This window comes from Carassius carassius, chromosome 4 (assembly GCF_963082965.1).
Source record: "Carassius carassius chromosome 4, fCarCar2.1, whole genome shotgun sequence".
Lineage (NCBI taxonomy): Eukaryota > Metazoa > Chordata > Actinopteri > Cypriniformes > Cyprinidae > Carassius > Carassius carassius.
In genome coordinates, this window is record NC_081758.1 from 41,971,621 (window position 1) to 41,993,337 (window position 21,717).

At 35.7% G+C, this 21,717-nt stretch overlaps 1 protein-coding gene across 3 annotated transcripts in view; it reads left to right on the top strand.

The window, feature by feature from the left end:
- The window catches only part of LOC132140074 (serine/arginine repetitive matrix protein 3-like), an 82,384-nt gene that overhangs the window by 45,219 nt on the left and 15,448 nt on the right, over positions 1-21,717 (top strand). For all 3 annotated transcript variants that reach the window (XM_059548873.1, XM_059548874.1, XM_059548875.1), the window contains exons 3-10: positions 12,571-12,672; positions 14,866-14,994; positions 15,384-15,461; positions 15,808-15,876; positions 17,056-17,091; positions 17,419-17,469; positions 18,300-18,407; positions 19,811-19,991. In XM_059548873.1, the coding sequence (XP_059404856.1) occupies positions 12,571-12,672; positions 14,866-14,994; positions 15,384-15,461; positions 15,808-15,876; positions 17,056-17,091; positions 17,419-17,469; positions 18,300-18,407; positions 19,811-19,991 (754 nt within the window). The remainder of the gene's footprint in view (positions 1-12,570; positions 12,673-14,865; positions 14,995-15,383; positions 15,462-15,807; positions 15,877-17,055; positions 17,092-17,418; positions 17,470-18,299; positions 18,408-19,810; positions 19,992-21,717) is intronic.

The window sequence follows — 21,717 nt, forward strand, 5'->3', positions numbered from 1 at the left end:
ACTTCAAGTAATTTTTGGTGAGCATAAGAAATGTAAAAATCTTAACGACCCCCAAACTTTTGAACTTTTTGAATGATTTGTACTAAATACAGTCTTATAATAAACTATTTATTTTTTATTTTTTTGGTCATTAAAAAATGACAGATTTATGAATTTCTGTGAATTTCAATTCATTTAATTTAAAAGTCAGCCGTAATTCTGACTGATGCATGGCGCTGCAGGAAGCAGTAAAGCAAGCGGCCTGTAATAGGGCTGTATTGGTGATGTGACGGAGGATTTGTGGCATGACTGACGTCTGCTCTAATCAGCACGTCCTGCAGACGTCTGCACTCGGGCCTCGTCTGATGGCTCCTGAAGCAGCTCTCAGTGTCTCTAATTAAACAGCAGCTGTGTGACCTTGAGGCAGAACGAATGATGGTGATAAAGCACACAAACACCGCCGCTGGGGAACCAGCTCAGTGCACAAAACCTGATGAAAGATTTGCTCCTGTTTGGGATTAGAAATCTGCTAATGTGCTTAAATGCTTAGTGAGTGAGGTGCTGAGTGGGCCTGAATTTCTGCCTCCATTCATCAACACACACATTAGAGACACAGAGGAAAGCATGTTTGGTTTATCAGCAGTTTACGTTTACAGAGAGTTTCAGTCCTGTCACCTGATTGGTCAATCCAGTGATCCAATGGGGATCTAGTGTATATCAGTGCACAGCTCCCACAGAAAGACCATTAACATTAGTTTAAATGACAGCACTAGGTCACTATAGTGCAAGCATGACACCATTCTGTCAGTCTGATTCAGAAAATAAAGTTTGAATGAAAATGTGTGTCCTTAATTTTATTAAAGAGATGCTTAAAAAATAAAAAATAAAATAAACAAATATTAATAATGACAAAAAAAGCCAATATGTTAATAATAGGCATTCTGATAATGAACTAGCTACTAGTGAGAGTTGGTTCCTATACTAAAGTGTTACCAATAGAATAGAATTACCAGCGCTTATCAAAAACTGAATTAAGATTTGTAGAATAAGGTTCATTTAATGCAAAGTGTGTAATTTCTCCACCAGTTACGCCAACCAGTGGAATTTCAAAAATAAAGACAGGTTTCCCAAACATTGCACATCTATAAAGTCACATGTTTTTCTTTACTGCATCCTATTTTTTTATGGGAAATAGACTTTTGCTTGTTAGGAGGTCTGAGTAATAGCTATTAGATTGATGATGATGTTGGAGATGGAGGAGGGTTGTGGATCAGCCATCTGGCAGTGCACACACACACACACACACACACACATTGCATGATGACTAATTGTCTCTGCTTTAGGAGATGTTGGCTCTCCATATGTTCGTCCCAGTGTGAGTAGCGGCAGATGGTGTACAGCTCTGTGAAAGTCAGTCGAGCTCCATTCATGTAGCGTTTGCTGAAGACCTGGTTTTCTTTCTTCAGCGGCCACGTGTTCTCTGTTTATCTCTGTTTGAGCAAGAGACCTGCATGTCATCCTTGTGGCTTTTTAAACAGCCAAAACATTTACTCTACCATTTACTCTTCTTCATGTCGATCTAAACTCACATATCACATTATTCTGTTCAACACACATGAGATTTTGAAGAATTCTTCCAGCAGTTTTTCATACAGTGACTAAAAACCACCATAACTGTACAGTATAATAAATCATATGATAGATTTGTGTGAGGAATATTATTTACTGAAAAACTTCAATATTTCGGAATCAAGCCAATTGTATAAACCAGAATAAATATAACCAAATATGTTAGAAAGAAGAAGAAGATATATCACAGAAAAACATTGTATATCTTACATAGTTGCGTAGTTTGTATTGCATTCAAGAAAGTAACAATTTTACTTTCAGATATTTTTTCCAAATACATTTTAATGTCTTTTCTCAAACCAGTAGATTTAATGAATATAATAGCTTGCAAATATAATTATTAAATCCTCAAATAAATCCACTAATAAGATGTGGTTTAGTAAATTTCACAATTTATATATATATATATATATATATATATATATATATATATATATATACAACCCGAATTCCGGAAAAGTTGGGACGTTTTTTAAATGTTAATAAAATGAAAACTAAAAGACTTTCAAATCACATGAGCCAATATTTTATTCACAATAGAACATAGATAACATAGCAAATGTTTAAACTGAGAAAGTATACAATTTTATGCACAAAATGAGCTCATTTCAATTTTGATTTCTGCTACAGGTCTCAAAATAGTTGGGACGGGGCATGTTTACCATGGTGTAGCATCTCCTTTTCTTTTCAAAACAGTTTGAAGACGTCTGGGCATTGAGGCTATGAGTTGCTGGAGTTTTGCTGTTGGAATTTGGTCCCATTTTTGCCTTATATAGATTTCCAGCTGCTGAAGAGTTCGTGGTCGTCTTTGACGTATTTTTCGTTTAATGATGCGCCAAATGTTCTCTATAGGTGAAAGATCTGGACTGCAGGCAGGCCAGGTTAGCACCCGGACTCTTCTACGACGAAGCCATGCTGTTGTTATAGCTGCAGTATGTGGTTTTGCATTGTCCTGCTGAAATAAACAAGGCCTTTCCCTGAAATAGACGTTGTTTGGAGGGAAGCATATGTTGCTCTAAAACCTTTATATACCTTTCAGCATTCACAGAGCCTTCCAAAACATGCAAGCTGCCCATACCGTATGCACTTATGCACCCCCATACCATCAGAGATGCTAGCTTTTGAACTGAACGCTGATAACATGCTGGAAGGTCTCCCTCCTCTTTAGCCCGGAGGACACGGCGTCCGTGATTTCCAACAAGAATGTCAAATTTGGACTCGTCTGACCATAAAACACTATTCCACTTTGAAATAGTCCATTTTAAATGAGCCTTGGCCCACAGGACACGATGGCGCTTCTGGACCATGTTCACATATGGCTTCCTTTTTGCATGATAGAGCTTTAGTTGGCATCTGCTGATGGCACGGCGGATTGTGTTTACCGACAGTGGTTTCTGAAAGTATTACTGGGCCCATTTAGTAATGTCATTGAACCAATCATGCCGATGAGTGATGCAGTGTCGTCTGAGAGCCCGAAGACCACGGGCATCCAATAAAGGTCTCCGGCCTTGTCCCTTACGCACAGAGATTTCTCCAGTTTCTCTGAATCTTTTGATGATGTTATGCACTGTAGATGATGAGATTTGCAAAGCCTTTGCAATTTGACGTTGAGGAACATTGTTTTTAAAGTTTTCCACAATTTTTTTACGCAGTCTTTCACAGATTGGAGAGCCTCTGCCCATCTTTACTTCTGAGAGACTCTGCTTCTCTAAGACAAAGCTTTTATAGCTAATCATGTTACAGACCTGATATCAATTAACTTAATTAATCACTAGATGTTCTCCCAGCTGAATCTTTTCAAAACTGCTTTTATTTTTTTAGTCATTTGTTGCCCCCGTGCCAACTTTTTTGAGACCTGTAGCAGGCATTAAATTTTAAATGAGCTAATTAAGTGGATAAAAGTGTAAAATTTCTCAGTTTAAACATTAGCTACGTTATCTATGTTCTATTGTGAATAAAATATTGCCTCATGTGATTTGAAATTCCTTTAGTTTTCATTTTATTAAAATTTAAAAAACGTCCCAACTTTTCCGGAATTCGGGTTGTATATTCAAGTAGTATGAAATAGTATTTTCTTTAAAAACGTAGTCCGATAATCTTTGTAACTTTGCAACGTTTCTTTTGTTTTAAATTTTTTTGACAGTGTAGATTTTTATCAGCAGCCGATGAGAAACGTCAATGGTTGTTATATAAGTGAAGTGAAAGTGAAAAAGTGAAAGTGAAGTGACATTCAGCCAAGTATGGTGACCCATACTCAGAATTTGTGCTCTGCATTTAACCCATCCGAAGTGCACACACACAGAGCAGTGAACACACACACACACTGTGAACACACACCCGGAGCAGTGGGCAGCCATTTATGCTGTGGCCCGGGACTCGAACTCACAACCTTTCGATTGGGAGTCCGACTCTCTAACCATTAGGCCACGACTTCCCTAAAGAAGTCATATAAGATAATTATAAAAATATAAGAAGCAGGGTCTGATATTTACATTTACAGAAGAAAGACATTCATTGGTTTGGAGCATGAGGGTGAATTTAGGTGAACTGTTTCTTTAAATGAAGGGCTTGTCTTTATGAATCAGATATCAGGAGAGAGTGTGCAGGATAATAGCAGGGGTGTTTCACAGAGAGCAACAGGGAATTAAATTCGATGGCTGCGTGCAGTTATAATGGCGACTGGAGGCTTTTTTCTGATGCTGTGGATATAAACCGATGCGACACTCCCCTCATAAAGTCCTTAACCCTGTAACCTCTCCAATAGAGCCTTCCCCAACACACACACACACACGCACACACACACACACACACACACACGCACACACACACACACACACACACACACACACACACACACACACACACACACACACACACACACACACACACACACACACACACACACACACACACTTTCTTACCTGCCCAGCTCATTAGCTTGATTAAATAGCCATCGGATGACGCGCACACAAACATTTATGCATAATACTCATCATTATTAGTATTTCATGATTTGCACATGCAATATTAGACTTAATGTTTGCATCTTCCTGTGTCTTTTGTGCTTCCTATGATTCGTTGAACACAGGTGTGCTGTTATTAGATTTTATTTATATATATTTTTATATTTCACTTCAGTTTTAGTAATTTTTTTGCCCCTCTTAAAATGTATACTTATTATTTTAATATATCTTTTTAGTTTATATATATATGTATGTATATATATATATATATATATATTTGTTTATTTAGTTATTTTAGTACTTCAAGTTAAACTAAACGAATGAGAAGTGTTATTTGGCAACTAGCTGAAATAAAATGAATATAAATATTTATTCAAATATGAATATTTTATATCAATTAATTTGTTTATTTTAATTCAAGTAATGAAAACATTTTTAGGTGTCAGCTATAGTTTATGATGATAACCCTTGGCTCAACAACAACAACAAAAATTAACAACGGTTTTCATTAGTCTTTTTCACTTAATTATTAATTAAAAATTAATTGAAAAAAAAAAGGTGTACAAACAATTTTCACTTATAAATTGCTAGTTAATTTCTTAATTTATTATAAAGAAATAGCAAGTAATTGAATTAAACGTGAAACTCTGAAGTAGAAAGAAGTTGATTACTCAAAATCTTAATTGCTCTAATATCAAAGTGCTGCCCCCAGTCTGCGGCCTTTTCAAATTCAAAAGTGGCCCTGGTCAATAGCAGGTCAGTGTCTAACAAGACTTTTATTTTGAATGACTTTTTTCCCGTCACAATCTGGATTTTCTGTTTTTAACCGAGACATGGATTAGCGCTGGAGTGGGAAATGTTGCATCTATTATTGCAACAGAGGCATCGTTTTCCTCTAGTCCAGATGAATTAGTCACCCTTTTTTACTCATCTTGCTCTTCCATACTTGACTCCGTAGCACCTTTCACATACACTCGTTCCAAACTAAAATCTCATTACTGGTTAGATGAGAATATGCTCTCTCTTAGGCAGGCCTGTCATAAAGCTGAAAGGAAATGGAAAAAGGATCATTTCAATGTTTCTTTTAAATCTGCATTAGCTTCTTTTCAGGCAGCAGCAAAAATAGCCAGAGCCAAGCACCTCTCTGATTTGATCAGTAAACACTCAAACAGACCTAAAATTTTATTTAGTACAACTCTGTTGTCAACCCCTAAAATTCCCCAGTTGTTGATGTATCTACTGATACCTGTGAGGAATTTCTTAAGTTTTTTACTAATAAAATTGAGAACTTTAGATCAGTGTTTACTCCCACCTCATCTGCTACTCCAACTGGTTGCTCAGGGGTACTGGCTACTTTTAACCAATTTCAGCCCATCTCTCTCATTGAATTGAGGAATTTAGTATCACATATGAAACCTACTACTTCATCTTTTGATTCTATCCCCTCTTCTATTATAAAGGATGTTTTTCATGTAGTCGGTCCCTCCATTCTGGTCATCTTAAATCAACGTCTTGCATCCGGCACTGTCCCTACATGTTTTAAGCATGCGGTTATCCAGCCCCTGCTCAAAAAACATGATCTCGATGTTAAGTGCCTAAATAACTACCGTCCCATTTCTAAGCTTCCTTTTATCTCTAAAGCTTTGGAAAAAGCTGTTCTGTCACAGCTGCTCCCCTTTTTGACCACTCACAATATACTAGAACCTTTTCAGTCAGGTTTTAGATCATTTCATAGTACTGAAACCGCTCTGCTCAAAGTAACCAAAGATCTTCTCCTTACACTAGATTCAGGTGATAATGCCATCCTGATATTATTGGATCTTAGTGCCGCCTTCGACACTATCGATCATAACATTCTCCTTACTCGCCTTGATCAGCAGGTGGGCATTAGGGAGACTACATTACTTTGGTTCCGTTCCTATCTCAATAATAGGACTTTCTCTGTATCTATTGGCAAGTTTTCCTCATCCTCTGCTTCTGTTTTATATGGGGTCCCTCAGGGGTCCATCTTGGGTCCTATGCTTTTTAGCCTGTATATGCTCCCACTGGGTGACATCATAAGGAAGCATAACATCTCTTTTCATCTCTATGCAGATGATTCACAGTTGTACTTGCCTCTAAAATCTAGGGATTCCATACCATTTCTTCTGGCCTGTCTCGAAGACGTTAAAACTTGGATGGTTAATAACTTTCTCCAGTTAAACAGTGACAAAACAGAAGTGATTGTTTTTGGTTCTCCCAAGGCAAGATGCACTGTGGTACAACATTTAGGTAACTTCACTCCATTTATCAAACCCTATGCTAGAAGTTTGGGTGTCATTCTTGACTCAGAACTCTGCCTTGACAAACTGATTAGTTCTGTTGTTCAAAATAGTTTTTACCAGCTCAGAATGATTTCCCGCCTGAAGTCATTCCTATCTTTTAACGATCTTGAGATAGTTATCCATGCCTTTATTACATCACGGCTGGATTATTGCAATTCCCTCTACTTGGGCCTCCCACAATCATCACTTAGACGTCTGCAGTTAGTACAAAACGCAGCAGCGCGTCTTTTAACTGGCACTAGGAGGCGCGAGCACATCACCCCCATTTTGGCATCTTTGCATTGGCTCCCAGTTCCTTTTAGGATTCAGTTTAAAGTTTTATTGTTTGTTTTTAAGGCACTTAATGGGCTCGCCCCAACCTATATCACCGACCTTGTACAACCATACTCAGTTCAAAGGTCACTGAGATCCTCAAACAAAGAGCTCCTGTTTGTGCCGCGCTCACGGCTTAAACAGAGAGGTGATAGAGCCTTTGCAGTTGCTGCCCCATGTTTGTGGAACCAGCTCCCCCAGGATATTAGACCTGCCCCCTCCATTGCTAAAAACTCCAGGTTAAAAACTCATTTTTATTCCTTGGCTTTCCTTGTTCCCTAACCTGGTACTTCTGTTTGTTTTCTGTATTTCTGTGTTGTGTGACCTGATATTGAAGGCTTATTTTTATTAATGTTTTATATAATTATGATTATTGAATCTATGTGTTTATATTTTTATTGTCTTTTTAGCTATTCATTGTACAGCACTTTGGTCAGTTTTGCGCTGTGTGTAAATGTGCTTTATAAATTAAAATTACTTACTTACTAGTTCTATTTAATTTCAAACATAACAGCATTGAACACTAAATCACTTTACTTAAAAATTAATTACAAATTAACTAACACAGAAATTTCAGTTTAAATCACCCAATATTAATTAGAAGGACTGATTATGTAACAGAGTTCATCAAAATTATGTTTTTAACTTTAAAAGGTTTAATTTGATCAGTTCATGTTATATGTACATTTTTACACTGTAAAAAGTGTTAACATGGAATCTTTTTCTGCCTAATTTAACCCATTAAAATTTGTTTTGCTGTTATAAATTAATAGTTGATTTAGTGATGTTAATATTTTTGACTTGAAAAAAAAAGTGCATTTCGGTGCTACTATTTTTATTTGTGGTACAGTTTGTGGTAATACAGTAGATCCACTCAGTTTCTTTTTAGAAATGCATAGACTGTAAATTAAATACACCTGCAAGCGTTTGAGCTTCATGTGTCTTGTTGAGCGGAGGTGTGCTGTTCTATCACAAGTGACTGGACTCGTGTTTGTGCACCTGTCGCATGATAAAACATGTGAAAAAATCCAGCAGTAGTCGGTCGTCTGGCATTTTCACTCCAGCAGGAACCAATTAGTGGAGTGTTACTGTTGGAGCGATGCTCTGGTTAATCGCTGCACCGCCACCGGCTACACCAGCGGCCCGACGCCTCCATCTGCCTCCACCTCCGGGATCAGACCTGTCCACGGCCAGAGACACAGGGACGGACAGATGGAGACGAGGATGAGGCTTCATATATAATTTACATGTTCCCCGGAGAAGCGTGCTGAGACTCAAGACAATGAATGGACGGATAGAAAGATTAACTCCAGTAAGAAAAGATGCAGTCCGTTGTGTAACTGGATTCCCAAACGAGTCTGAAGCTCATAAATATGCATGAGGTGTTTTTATCAAACCTTAGCGCTTAACCTTGCTGTAACCCACTAACCAGCTCACGCTGTGTTCAAGAAACACTCATTTAATGTCAAGTCCAACATTCGCTTCTTAGGCAGTCTTGAATTTTGAAGTATTTTTCCATCGAGAGCTTGACTTTTTACTCTACTTAATTTGAGGAAAAACGTGTTGTTTCTTGATGCATCACAGAGTCTTTCTTATTTTTTTTATGTAACAGTATGAAACACTAACATGGCTTTCCCTTTACTAAAAAAACATAAAATAGCACTTAATTTCAACATTTATTCTCCATATCCAGTCATCTTCTCTGAAACCAGTCCGTTGAACAAATCTTTTGAGGAGATTCTTTTCAATGAACTGGTTCACAAATCACATTTAATGATTCATTTGTAAATTTAGTAGATTAAACTTTCAGGAGTTACCCAGAAAAAAATGTTCTAAGAATGTTCTCATTAAGTTATGGTTATTTTAGCTTTAAAAACTTTTTTTTTAATGCAAAGAAACGTTGCATTTAATAATTTTGCAAACATTATGAAAATGTTACTTTTGAACATTCTGAAACAAGTAGTAACATTTAAAAAATGTTTGACTAAAGTGTTTCAGAAATAATAAATCATGTTTTTGTTAAAGGTATTTTTTTCCCTATGTTTTGAGAACATTATTAAAGACTAGATAACATACTGGAAGAACGTTTGTTCATAACTTTGAGAGAACCTTGTCAGAACATTCTGGAAATGTTCCATGTTATTAGAGTAATAATTCAGTGATTCAATAATATAGCGAGCCAGGTTAAAAATAAACAGCTAAATTGATCTTATGCACAATAAAGCCAGTTTCTTTTGCTGAAATAAAACACGCACGAGTTAACAATTTGTACAGTATGCACCATCAGTATTAATGTTATTGATTAACACTCACGGTTTGTCATGCCATCCTCTATAATCTGTCTCTATATTCTCAGCATTGAACCAACGGCTTCATTAGGTGCACAGGGGAGTATGTGGTTAATCAGTGCTATTGATTCACAGTTAAACAAAACAGACAGAAGGAGCATTAATGTCCTAGGAGACTTTTGCTAATGATGGCGACTTCGCTCTAGTCATTATTATCTAATTGGCCTAAGAAGGCCTTGTCCATTGTGGCCAGGCTGGAGAAGTGTGTGTGTGTGTGTGTGTGTGTGTGTTTGTGTGTGTGTGTGTGTGTGTGTGTGTGTTACAGTTGCTCTTTCCAAACATGTCTAGAGCCCCCTGCAGGTCATGTTTGGCATATGTTTAACATGAGCACATGCACTCACTGACTTACAATTATTTTTATAAATAGAAAGTGAAATAACAAGCAATGTGAATCCTGAACAGCTGTATGCTAACATTAATTAATTGAGTGGCATCAGTTGTTATCTGAAATAAACTATAGTGGTCAGAAAGGATTTTTAAAAAGAAATTAATAATTATATTCAGCAAGGATGCATTGAATTAATCAAAAGAGAAGGTAAAGAAATTTTTGAGTTATATAAGTTATATTTCAAATAAATGCATTTCTTTTAAACTTTCTGTTCATCAAAGAACCCTTTAGAAATGAAATGCATCACAGTTTGCACAAACATATGAAGCAGCACAACTGTTTTCAACATTGATAAACCTTTGAATGGTAGTGTATAAATGTTTATTTTCTTTCTTATACAATATTGTGACATTGGGAAGCCCAATAAAATAATTAGTCACAAAAAAGATATTAAAACCATAGTTGATTTGGGAGTTCATGTCAGTAAGAAAACATGTCACAAAATAGATACATCATCTGTATTAATGGTAAATTTTTTCAAATTATTGTTATTTATATGTAAAATTGCAATAAAACTTAATTGTGTGGACAAAATACCATATTACTGTATGTGATATATATATATATATATATATATATATATATATATATATATATATATATATATATATATATATATATATATATATATATATATATATATATGTACTGTATGTAACCATGGACCACAAAACCAGTCATAAAGGTCGACTGGAGGAAATATATATATATTTTTTATTAATTAATAGATAACCTTTTCATTGATGTATGGTTTGTTAGTATATGAGGTACAGCCAAGGGTGCAAAAAAATCAAAATATCAAGAAAATCACCTTTAAAATTGTCAAAGTCCTTAGCAATGCATGTTACTAATGATAATACAATTTTGATATATTTACGGTAGGAAATTTACAACATTTCTTCAAGGAACATGATCATTACTTAATATAACCTATGACTGGTTTTGAAAAATCTTACTCCAACCAAACTGATTTTAATGCATCTGAGGTCATATTCCACAAAAAAACACAGAAATGAATTTATATCTTGTGTGTGTGTGTGTGTGTGTGTGTGTGTGTGTGTGTTTGTGTGTGTGTGTGTGTGTGTGTGTGTTTGTGTGTGTGTGTGTTTGTGTGTGTGTGTGTGTGTGTGTGTGTGTGTGTGTGTTTGTGTGTGTGTGTGTGTTTGTGTGTGTGTGTGTGTGTGTGTGTGTGTTTGTGTGTGTGTGTGTGTGTGTGTGTGTGTGTGTGTGTGTGTGTTTGTGTGTGTGTGTGTGTGTGTGTTTGTGTGTGTGTGTGTGTGTGTGTGTGTGTGTTTGTGTGTGTGTGTGTGTGTGTGTTTGTGTGTGTGTGTGTGTGTGTGTGTGTTTGTGTGTGTGTGTGTGTGTGTGTGTGTGTGTGTGTGTGTGTGTGTGTGTGTGTGTGTGTGTGTGTGTGTGTGTGTGTGGGTGTGTGTGTGTTTGTGTGTGTGTGTGTGTGTGTGTGTGTGTGTTTGTGTGTGTGTGTGTGTGTGTGTGTGTGTGTGTGTGTGTGCATATGTCGGAATAGCTTTGAAAAGGCAGCATTGTCTCCAGCATAAGCTTTTATAGAAGGAAAGTTTGGCTTCTTCACAAACACGCACATCATCTTCCTCATGTGCTGCTCTGGACAGAGGCTGATAAACCTGCTATTATGATGGCATACCAGCTGAAGTGAATGCACAATGGTTGCCCACCAATCTACTTTAACCAGACAGCAGGTGCAGGTTTAATGAGCTGCTGTGTTATGTGTCATGTGCTGCTTTGACCTGTGTGTGAAAACCTGCTCAGTTCCAAAATCTAGTGAGCTTGCCTGCTGTCAACTGCCTACATAGTGAGCATGCTGACTAAAATTGAGCTGTGTCATTGTGATATGCACATGATATGATTCGCAGTTGCATTTATTGGTAGCATGTTGGTAAGCTGCTGTAATGCATAAAGATGCACAGCACACACAAATATTAAACTACATCTACACTAGAAATATTTGTTTATGTTTTTGAACAAAGTCACCTCTGTTCACCAAGGCTGCATTTATTTGATCCAAAATACAATAAAATATGTAGAATTGTGAAATATTATTAGAATTTACATTTTGGAATGATTTCTGAAGGATCATGTGACTCTGAAGACTGGAGTAATGATGCTGAAAATTCAGCTTTGATCACAGGAATTAACAAAAAAAAAACTATTCAAATAAAAACAATTAATAGAACTTGTAGAACATGTTTTATCAAATTAATGCACTGGAGCAAAAGAGACTTATTTATTCAAAACTTTTGACTGGTAGTGTAGCTATTTCAATGCTTTTGGTTATTTATAGAATGATTTATATTAATAAATGACAATTTCCTGCATATTTCTCTCCATATGTTTGATTGATTTTTTTACTTAGCTTGTTCCTGGAGCACGTCTGTGATGCCTCAACATGTTTCCTACATAGGCAACTCAGGACTTTCAATTCACCTTTGCCAATTATAATGGATTGGCTCCTTCCTTCATTACTTTGCTGGGATTTTTTCCACCTGTTTTGTCGTCCAGTGGGTGAAAATCACTCCTGACCTGAATGATTTTTTAAATCATGTTTTACTGAGGAGATTGTTGTCATTTTACACATTCATTTTTGTTTGTAGGTATTCCGAAGAAGAAATCCGGCAGAAGGTTGGAACGTTTCGGCAGATGCTGATGGAGAAGGAGGGTGTGATAACTCGAGAAGGCTTGCACCCACGTACACCGTGAGTCAATCACACATGATGTGTGTCAGACAGTACATGAGCAAACGATTGAAATGCTCTGATCTTATCTTCCAAAAGTAATTGAAAATAGTGTGTGTTTCCTGTAGAGACAGTATCAGATAGCAGTTGTGTGCGTCATTGTATTACTGTGATTACTGATACCGCTGACCAGCACTGAAAGAAACCATCCATAATACAAATCTCTGTGCCAGTGAATAGATACTGGATGTTAAATTGATACATGTATATTAAATGCATTCACTAGACTAGAAACACTCTTAATTTATGTTACTGGCTGGAAAATAATTTAGCTAAATAATAAAATGCAAAAATGCATTTTCAGCCGTACAAATACAAACTGTCTTAACTTGTGGGTGCAGGTACTTTATCAGAAGCATAAGGAGATGAAAATGATTTAATACTCTCCACAGATCACAAATGACCCTCCGTTAATGCCGTAGCACAGCCCAAAGGAAACCTCAGCAACCTTCTTCACCAGGAGACCAATTTAATAAAAAACCTTTTCATCTTAAACCTCACCTCCTGTTCTGGCCATTCTGTCCACAGTAACTCAGAGTCTGAGCCATTGTAGCTCTAACAACAAAACATGTCTGCATCATCTTAAAAAACATTCTGTTCTTCCAAAGGACTCTTAGATTGCAATTTAACCCTTGTGTTCCATCACAGAACCCTTCCAGTATGTTGTCATTTAACCCTTATGTGTCACAGAACCCTAATTTTGTAATTTAACCATTTTGTTTAATCACAGGAATCTTATGTTTTGATTTAACCCTTCTGTTCCTTCATATGACTCTTTCAGTATATAGTCATTTAACCCTTCTGTTCTGTCACAGAACCCTAATTTTTTCATTTAATTCTTCTGTTTAATCACAGGATCCTTATGTTTTGATTTAACCCTTCTGTTTCTTCATAAGACCCTTTCGGTATATTGTCATTTAAGCCTTCTGTACTGTCACAAAACCCAATTTTGTAATTTAACCCTTATGTTGTCATTTAACCCTTTTTTGTCACAGAACCCTTATATCATCATTTAACCCATCTGTTTAATCAGATGATTCTTATGTTTTATTTAACTCTTCTGTTCCATCATAGGACCCTTCCAGTATGTTGTCATTTAACCCTTCGTTTCTGTCACAGAACCATCATTTTGTCATTTAACCCGTCTGTTTAACAAAAGGATCCTTATATTTTGATTTAACCCTTCTGTTTCATCATAGTACCCTTCCAGAATGTTATCATTTAGCCCTTCTGTTCTGTCACAGAACCCTTATATTATCATTTGACCTTTCTGTTTCATCACAGGGCTAATATGTTCTCATTTAACCCTTCTTTTGTGTCACAGAACCCTAATTTTATTTAACCTTTCTGTTTCATCACAGTTCCCTTATGTTGTCTTTTAACCCTTCTGTTCCATCATAGGACCCTTTATTATGAGGGAGATAGATTATAAAAAGTGAGTGTGACAGAAAAAAAGGTCTGTTAGTACCTCACCAGGAATTATTGTAAAAGCTTGCACCTTCATTATCACATTGTATAATCACCTTTATTCTGTTTCTAATAAATATTTGTTCCTTATTTTGTTCCTTATTCATTTAAGAAATTATTGCTAGGGTAAATAAATAGATGTTGACTTAACCCAGAGAAAAATGTGACCCTTGAGCACAATAGCAGTCTTAAGTTGCACAGGTATATTTGTAGCAATAGCCAAAAATACATTTTATGGGTCAGAATTATCGATTTTTCTTTTATGCCAAAAATCATTAGAGAATTAAGTAAAGAACATGTTCCATGAAGATATTTTGTAAATTTCCGACCATAAATATATCATTTTTCATTAGTACTATGCATTGCTAAGGACTTAATTTGGACAAGATTTTCAAATAATTGAATCTCTGCCAAATATTGTCCGATCCTAATAAACCATACATCAATGGAAAGCTTATTTATTCAGCTTTCGGATTATGTATACATCTCAATTTTGAAAATTTGACACTTACGACTGGTTTTGTGGTCCACGGTCACAAATGTTCTAACATACATTAGAGTAAAATGAAGACTTTCATATCTGATAGCACAGTTTGAGACGTTGCAAGAATGAGTCATTATAGCTCATTACTGTATTTCAGACTAGCACAGGTCATGACCTTTGACCTTTATCTCCTGCATGCACAGGGTCAGGCTGCTTCCTCATGGGGATGAAGATCATGTGGAAAATGCTGCGTACATTGACGGCTATGAGGAAGACTATGATTGGGATGGAGAATATTACAAGCAAGGTTCAACTGCCTATGACGAGTGCAGGTAAAAACCTGAGACAAATTGTAGAGGAAATTATTTTTATATTAAGCATATTGATCCTTCAATAAGCTCCATCTTTCGTGGTTACAATTCTAGCTTTCTACAGAATGTCCCATAGAAATGAAAACGAGATTTGTTAAAAAGATGTTCATAAAGTGGTAAAAATGGATTAACTATTATTGTTGTTGTTATTTTTAATAAAAAAAATCTATTATTATTGTTAAATATTAAATATGGAGCAATCATGGGTAGTTTTACATGTTTAATTTGCAAACAGAGAAACATATTTAAAAAATGACTATCAAGATTTATTTAAAGATTTGAAAAAGATTACAATCACTGAATGATTTTCCTCAACACTATATTACTCCATTTCTTGTCTTCTACTCTAGATCCAAGAGGATATCCAGCAGTTCACCTTCCCCTCGGCCAAAGAAGAGGAAAAAGAAGAAGGCAAGAAGACACAGTCGGTCAGTTTGCTTTCTGTGATTTAATGCAGTACAACACTGACCAGACGAGCAATATACTGTCTGTATCTAGCAATGCAGTGTGCTCAAATTAACCTTTAATTGCCAGTGTGATATACCTTACTTGACTCATTTTGAGTTTTGAGCCAAACATTGAAATGTAATATTTAGAGGTTTGTTCAGATTACACAAATTCTGTGTAAGCAGTAGTACTTTATCAAGAAACAAAAATGCGAGAGTGAAAAAGGTAAAGAAGAACATTTAAATATAATTGAATTAAAAAATGGAAGCAAGTGACGGTATGTGTTTGTATGATATTTCATTGTTGTTGTGTTTGTGTGACCCACAGAGCTGACAGCCCGTCTCCAACCCGAAGAGACAAGAGGAAGAAAAGCGGAAAAAAACACAAAAGAGACAGGTGTGTGTGTGTGTGTGTCTGTGTGTATTCAATCACACAGGTGTGCATCATTCGCCGATCAATAAACACTGATTTCCCAGCCAATATTTATTAGAGTATGCAAATTTTCAGTATTCATGCATGCCACACAAATATCATCATAACCTGCTTCATTAGCCAAAATATGCGTTATGCACAGAGCACATTGCATGAGATAATGTATCCCATGATGCAATGCACTAAATATAGACTTCCATTTCTAATGAGACGAACTGAGCATGATTTTAACCTGTTTTTATATCCTTATTTTATTATATTGACCTGCTATTTGCTTAGATATCAAAGGTTTCACACTCAAAACTGGATTAAAAATCTAAATAAAATGTATGTTTCTGTGATGATGACTGCCTGGAAACTCTCCGAAATAAACCTGTAGCATACAATCTAAAAAATTATTCAGTGGCTATATGTACTGTAAATATCACAATAATAAATAACTTTACTATCTTAATAAAATCTCTGAATATCACTTAAGTGAAGTTTAGACATACAGTAACAAAATAAAGGCCTAAAAACCAACAGGTGATTTTGTATAACATTTGTAATTTGTATTTGAGTAACAAATTATAATTTAAGATATTCTTAGAATTTTAATGGTTAACATGTTAAATATCAATTTCGATTCTAATTTGAACAGAAAATGGCTTGGGCAGATTTAAACTGTTCTTGTTAATATTTTATTATTAACATTTGTATTTTGATAAGAAGCATCAAGGACTAGAGCAGACTTAACTCAACCAGGCATGAACAAGAATAGTCTGCTTTACACAAAGACCTTTCTGCATTCATCAAACATTCATGATATTATGCCAGGAATATCAGCAGTATTTCGTGCCTTTACAATCTTAAAAAAATGTCCTTGTGTAAATATTGATAAACGGATGTGTCAGCATTTTGCATGCTTTGATTTCTGTCTGTCTTTCTATTGTGGCACGTAGTGTGTGTGTATATCCGTGTATCACTATGCAGGTTTCTTCCGAGTTTCCTCGTCGTGACCTCTACTCTATTAAAATTCATACGGTGGTTTTTCACATAGCAGTCTGTTTTGAAAATGCTATATACAAAATCAACTGACGTAAACAGCAGCAGTTTTCGGGTGGTCATAATCTAATATCTAACCCAGCATTTCCTCTGTCTCAGGTCCACATCTGGCTCAAAGAGGAAGAGGAGACACAGGTAAACACTGATCTAACCCCAGATCTGTTAGATTTTATGGTCTGGAAACTGTATTGGATTCATATTAGTTTTGCAGAGCCAACATCGACTTCACAGTTTGTTTAAGAGCCATCCATTGACATGTAATGTGGCCAGCCACAGTTGTGTTGCTTGTATGCCCTGTTTAGGGGCTCATAAATCAAAAATTGATGATTCCTCAGTAGTAGACTGGCCTAGAAAACCCTCGTTCAATAGCAGTCTGCCTCTTTGAATAGTTAACAAATAACACTGAAGAAAACAGCACTTATTTAGTTCGATGTGTTCGATGTGTTTGTTTTCTCCTTTCAGATCTGGGAGCCACAAAAACAAACACAAAGACAAGAACAAACAGAAGAAGAGGTGAGGAATGTTCATTCTGGTGTTTGCTTCTCTAAAATGCTCAGTGTTCAAAATCATGCTTTCATGCATCATAATGCCTCAGTCTGACAATAAAAATCCAATGCACTGATTAGGGAGTTTAATGATTCAATGAGCAATCAGTGTTGAGATTTCCCCCTTGACATAGTAAGCAAGCACGCAGCAACCATCTAGAATACTTTAGCAACTACTTAACACTGACATCCACTTGAGACATGTTAGAAACCACCTAGCAATGCACTGACAACCACTCAGAACTTTTTAGCAACTGCATATTTATAGCCTATACATTTCTATAAAATAAGCAAAAGCAACATTTATAATGCTTTTGCTGTTATCCAGTAAAAACCCAGGCACGCGTACCTCTACAACATATGTTTTGAAAAGCATTTCTTCAGGAAAATATCTGTTGTGTACAAACATCGTATTAAAAGCAATTGTACATACATTCTCAATCATAAACATCAAAGACCTCTTCTAAATATCACATCTGATAGGAAACGCCTTAAAGACATTTAGCAGATGAGCAAACACTATAAAAAAATATATATACATCATGCAGATGAAAATGCAGGCATGAAATTGATGATTGGTGTGCTATCAGGGATCCATTATTTTTATGTAAGTATTTATTTATTTATTTAAAAAAAAAACAAATAAATAAAAATGCATGTCCATGTAGGCCGTATGCATGGATTGTTTATGAAAGGAATGAATGGGAATGATGAAGCGCACTGTGAGGTGTATGATGAAGCAGTGTGGGTGGAGTGTGTGTGTTGTGACATGTGTGTGTGTGTGTGTGTGTCCTGCAGGTGTTCAGTGGAGTCTCCCAGCAGGAGTTCTCAGCACAGAGGCAGCTGTTGTAGTTCCCGAAGCGGATCCGTCTCCTCCACCACCAGCGTCTCCAAATCACCCAGCAGGTGCAGCTCTTATCTCCATTTCACAGGCACTTGGACAAACCTCCTCTAACAAACATTTACCATGGTGAACATAGTTTCTGCCAAAATACCATGGTTACTACAATATGACTGTGGTGATGTGGTATTAGTCACCACTGTCATCACAGAAAGGGAATGATTCACAATGACAGAAAGACTCGTTTAGAAGGAGATACTTAGTTATTTATGCTGACTTTACTGCACTAACTATGGAATTTTTTTTTCCGTTAACATGGTTAAATTATGTAAGGACCTACACTGCAATTGAACTTTTCGAAGCTCAAGGCCGCATTTATTTAATCAAAAATACAGTCATGTTGTGAAATATTAAAATAAATGTTTTCTATGTGAACATATTTTAAAATGTAATTTATTCCTGTGATCAAAACTGAATTTTCAGCATCATTCCTCCAGTCTTCAGTGTTACATTATCTTCAGAAATCTTTCAAATATGCTGATTTGCTGCTAAAAAAAACACAACAAAAATTATTATTATTATCAATGTTGAAAACAGTTGTGCTGCTGAATATATTTGTTGAAACCAGGGCACATTTTATTTTTCAGTATTCTTTGCTGAATAGAAAGTTCAGAACAACAGCATTTTTTAAAATAGATATATTTTGTAACATTATGCCTTCACTATCAATTTGTTGTGTGCTTGCTGAGTATTCATTTCTAAAATTAGTTTATAATGTGATTTCCATAATAATTTTTCCCACTGCAGTCAATAAACATTTTTTATTTGTATTAGAGCATCTGCAATATCTATAAATTCAGTTTTTAAAATCTGCATTGGTTCAAATGACAAATTGATCAAATTCTTTCAAAATCCCAGTTGATCACATTTTAAATTCCATTATTTCCAAATGTTAAACATTTAAACCAATTGCAGTATGTTAAGCCACAAAACTAAAAATAGCATTTATTATAGTTAACAGTTTATTATACGTGTGTGACGAACCGTGACAACGTGGTACACCACGAATACACTGCAAAAAAATATTTTCTTTCTCTGTAAGAAAAACATCTAAACATTCTTAACATACTTACTTGAGAAGCAAAATTATTTAAAGTATAAAGTCTTATTTACTTTTCTGAAATTATGAAAATTAGTGAGTTTATACTTAAAACAAGAAAAACATCAGCCAGTGGATTCAGAAAAATTTGAAAGGAAAACAAGTTTTACCTTTCTTATCCCATTTGGCATGAAGCCACTTAATTTGAATAAAGCTTTCAGAAAACAATACTTTATATATTATGTCATTTTGTTTCTCAAGTAAATGTATGTGTGGATATTTTACTGAAAAATAAGACAAAAATACTTAGTAAATTATTTGCAGCAGTGCACTAAACTCAATCCATTTCAATCTGACCCCTCAAACCAGATCAAATGCAAAGTGCAGGAACGATAGGCACAAACAGGAAGGAAGTCACTCTAGCCACAGCCCACCACCGTCCCTCAGCGCTGACCAGCCAATCACGTGGCAGAACGGCAACCACAGCGTCCGTGTCCGCAATGGCAAAGATTCGGGAGCCAATCACACGGAGGGGAATAAAGGGAACGATGTATGTAGTCTCCTCTATGTTACCTCCATCTGTTCTCTTCTGTTTACTCTAATAATCCCACAGAAGCACACACACACACACACACACACACACACACAATGTCCAGCTGATTCAGTGTGAGCTGACTCTATATATCTCTTTTCCCTCTTTGGCTCCATTCCGTAAGTTTTTCTGTTCTCAAGCCATTTCTGTGTTTGTTTAGACGGGGTTTTGTTATTATTGTTATTTGAGTAAATAATGTCATGATTTATTTCACGTACAAGCCATGTTGACTTTTCCAGTTCTAGAAAGAGAATTAATGTAAATGTTGAGGATATGTTAAAAAGTTTTTTTTTTTACAGTTGAAAAACTAAAATGCAACCAATTGTTGAATATTTCCTTCCTAAAGACACAAACTGACGGTTGTGGCATCTTGCGACATACAGTACTATTATTTTTCATAAAGCATATATCGCTAATAATTCAGTGGCTGGTGCTGGATAATGTCCCATGAAGGAAACATTCAATGCCTCAAATTGATTAATTATAGATATTTTGGTCAAACTTTTGCTTCATTTGTTAACATTAGTTAACTAAATTTGTTACCATGAACTAACAATGAACAATGTAAATGGGTGCCGTCAGAATGAGAGTCCAAACAGCTGATAAAAACATCACAATAATCCACAAGTAATCCACACTACTCCAGTCCTTCAGTTAATGTCTGGAGAAGACAAAAGCTGCATGTTTGTAAGAAACAAATCCATCATTTAAGATGTTTTTAACTTGGAACTGTTGCTTCTGGTTAAAATACAAGTCCAAGTCCATAGTTGTTAAGAGCTGTTTTGGACTGTTTAAACACTGCTTGATCTGTGCAAATTTCTCTCCTGATTCAGACCAGATCACTTTTTCACTGGAGGAAGTGTTATTATGGTGAGAGGACTTGCATTTTAGCCAAAAGTAACGGTTCAATGTTAAAAACATCTTACTGATGGATTTGTTTCTTACAAACATGCAGCTTTTGGCTTCTCAAGACATTAACTGATGGACTGGAGTGCTGTGGAATATTGTGATCTTGTACATTTTATTGTATAGCACAACATGTCAGAGCAGTATATTAAAAAGACGATCATCTTTTATATAGTAATAGTGCCACATTAATTGAATTTATGCCAAAAAGAATGACAACATTTGACATTTGTGACCCTGGAGCACCAAAGCAGTCTTAAGTCTCTGGGGCATATTTGTAGCAATAGCCAAAAAAACATTGTATGGGTCTAAATTATAGATTAGGATGTTAAGAAAAGATCATGTTCCATGAAAATATTTTGTAAATTTCCTACTGTAAATATATCAAAACTTAATTTTTGATTAGTAATATCCATTGCTAAGAACTTCATTTGGACAACTTTAAAGATGATTTTCTCAATATTTAGATTTTATATGCACCCTCAGATTCCAGATTTTCAAATAGTTGTATCTAAATTAAAAATTTAAATTTATGCATTTAGCGGACACTTTTATCCAAAGCGACTAACAGTGCATTCAGGCTATACATTTTTACCTATCATGCCAAATATCTCAGCCAAATATTGTCTGATCCAAACAAACCATACATCAATGGAAAGCTTTTATATTAAAATGACTTAAGACTGGTTCTGTGGTCCAGGGTCACATATTTTGTATGTTTTCATGCAGTCACAACCACATGATTATTTATCTAATCTTTGACCAGCGTTCGGACAGA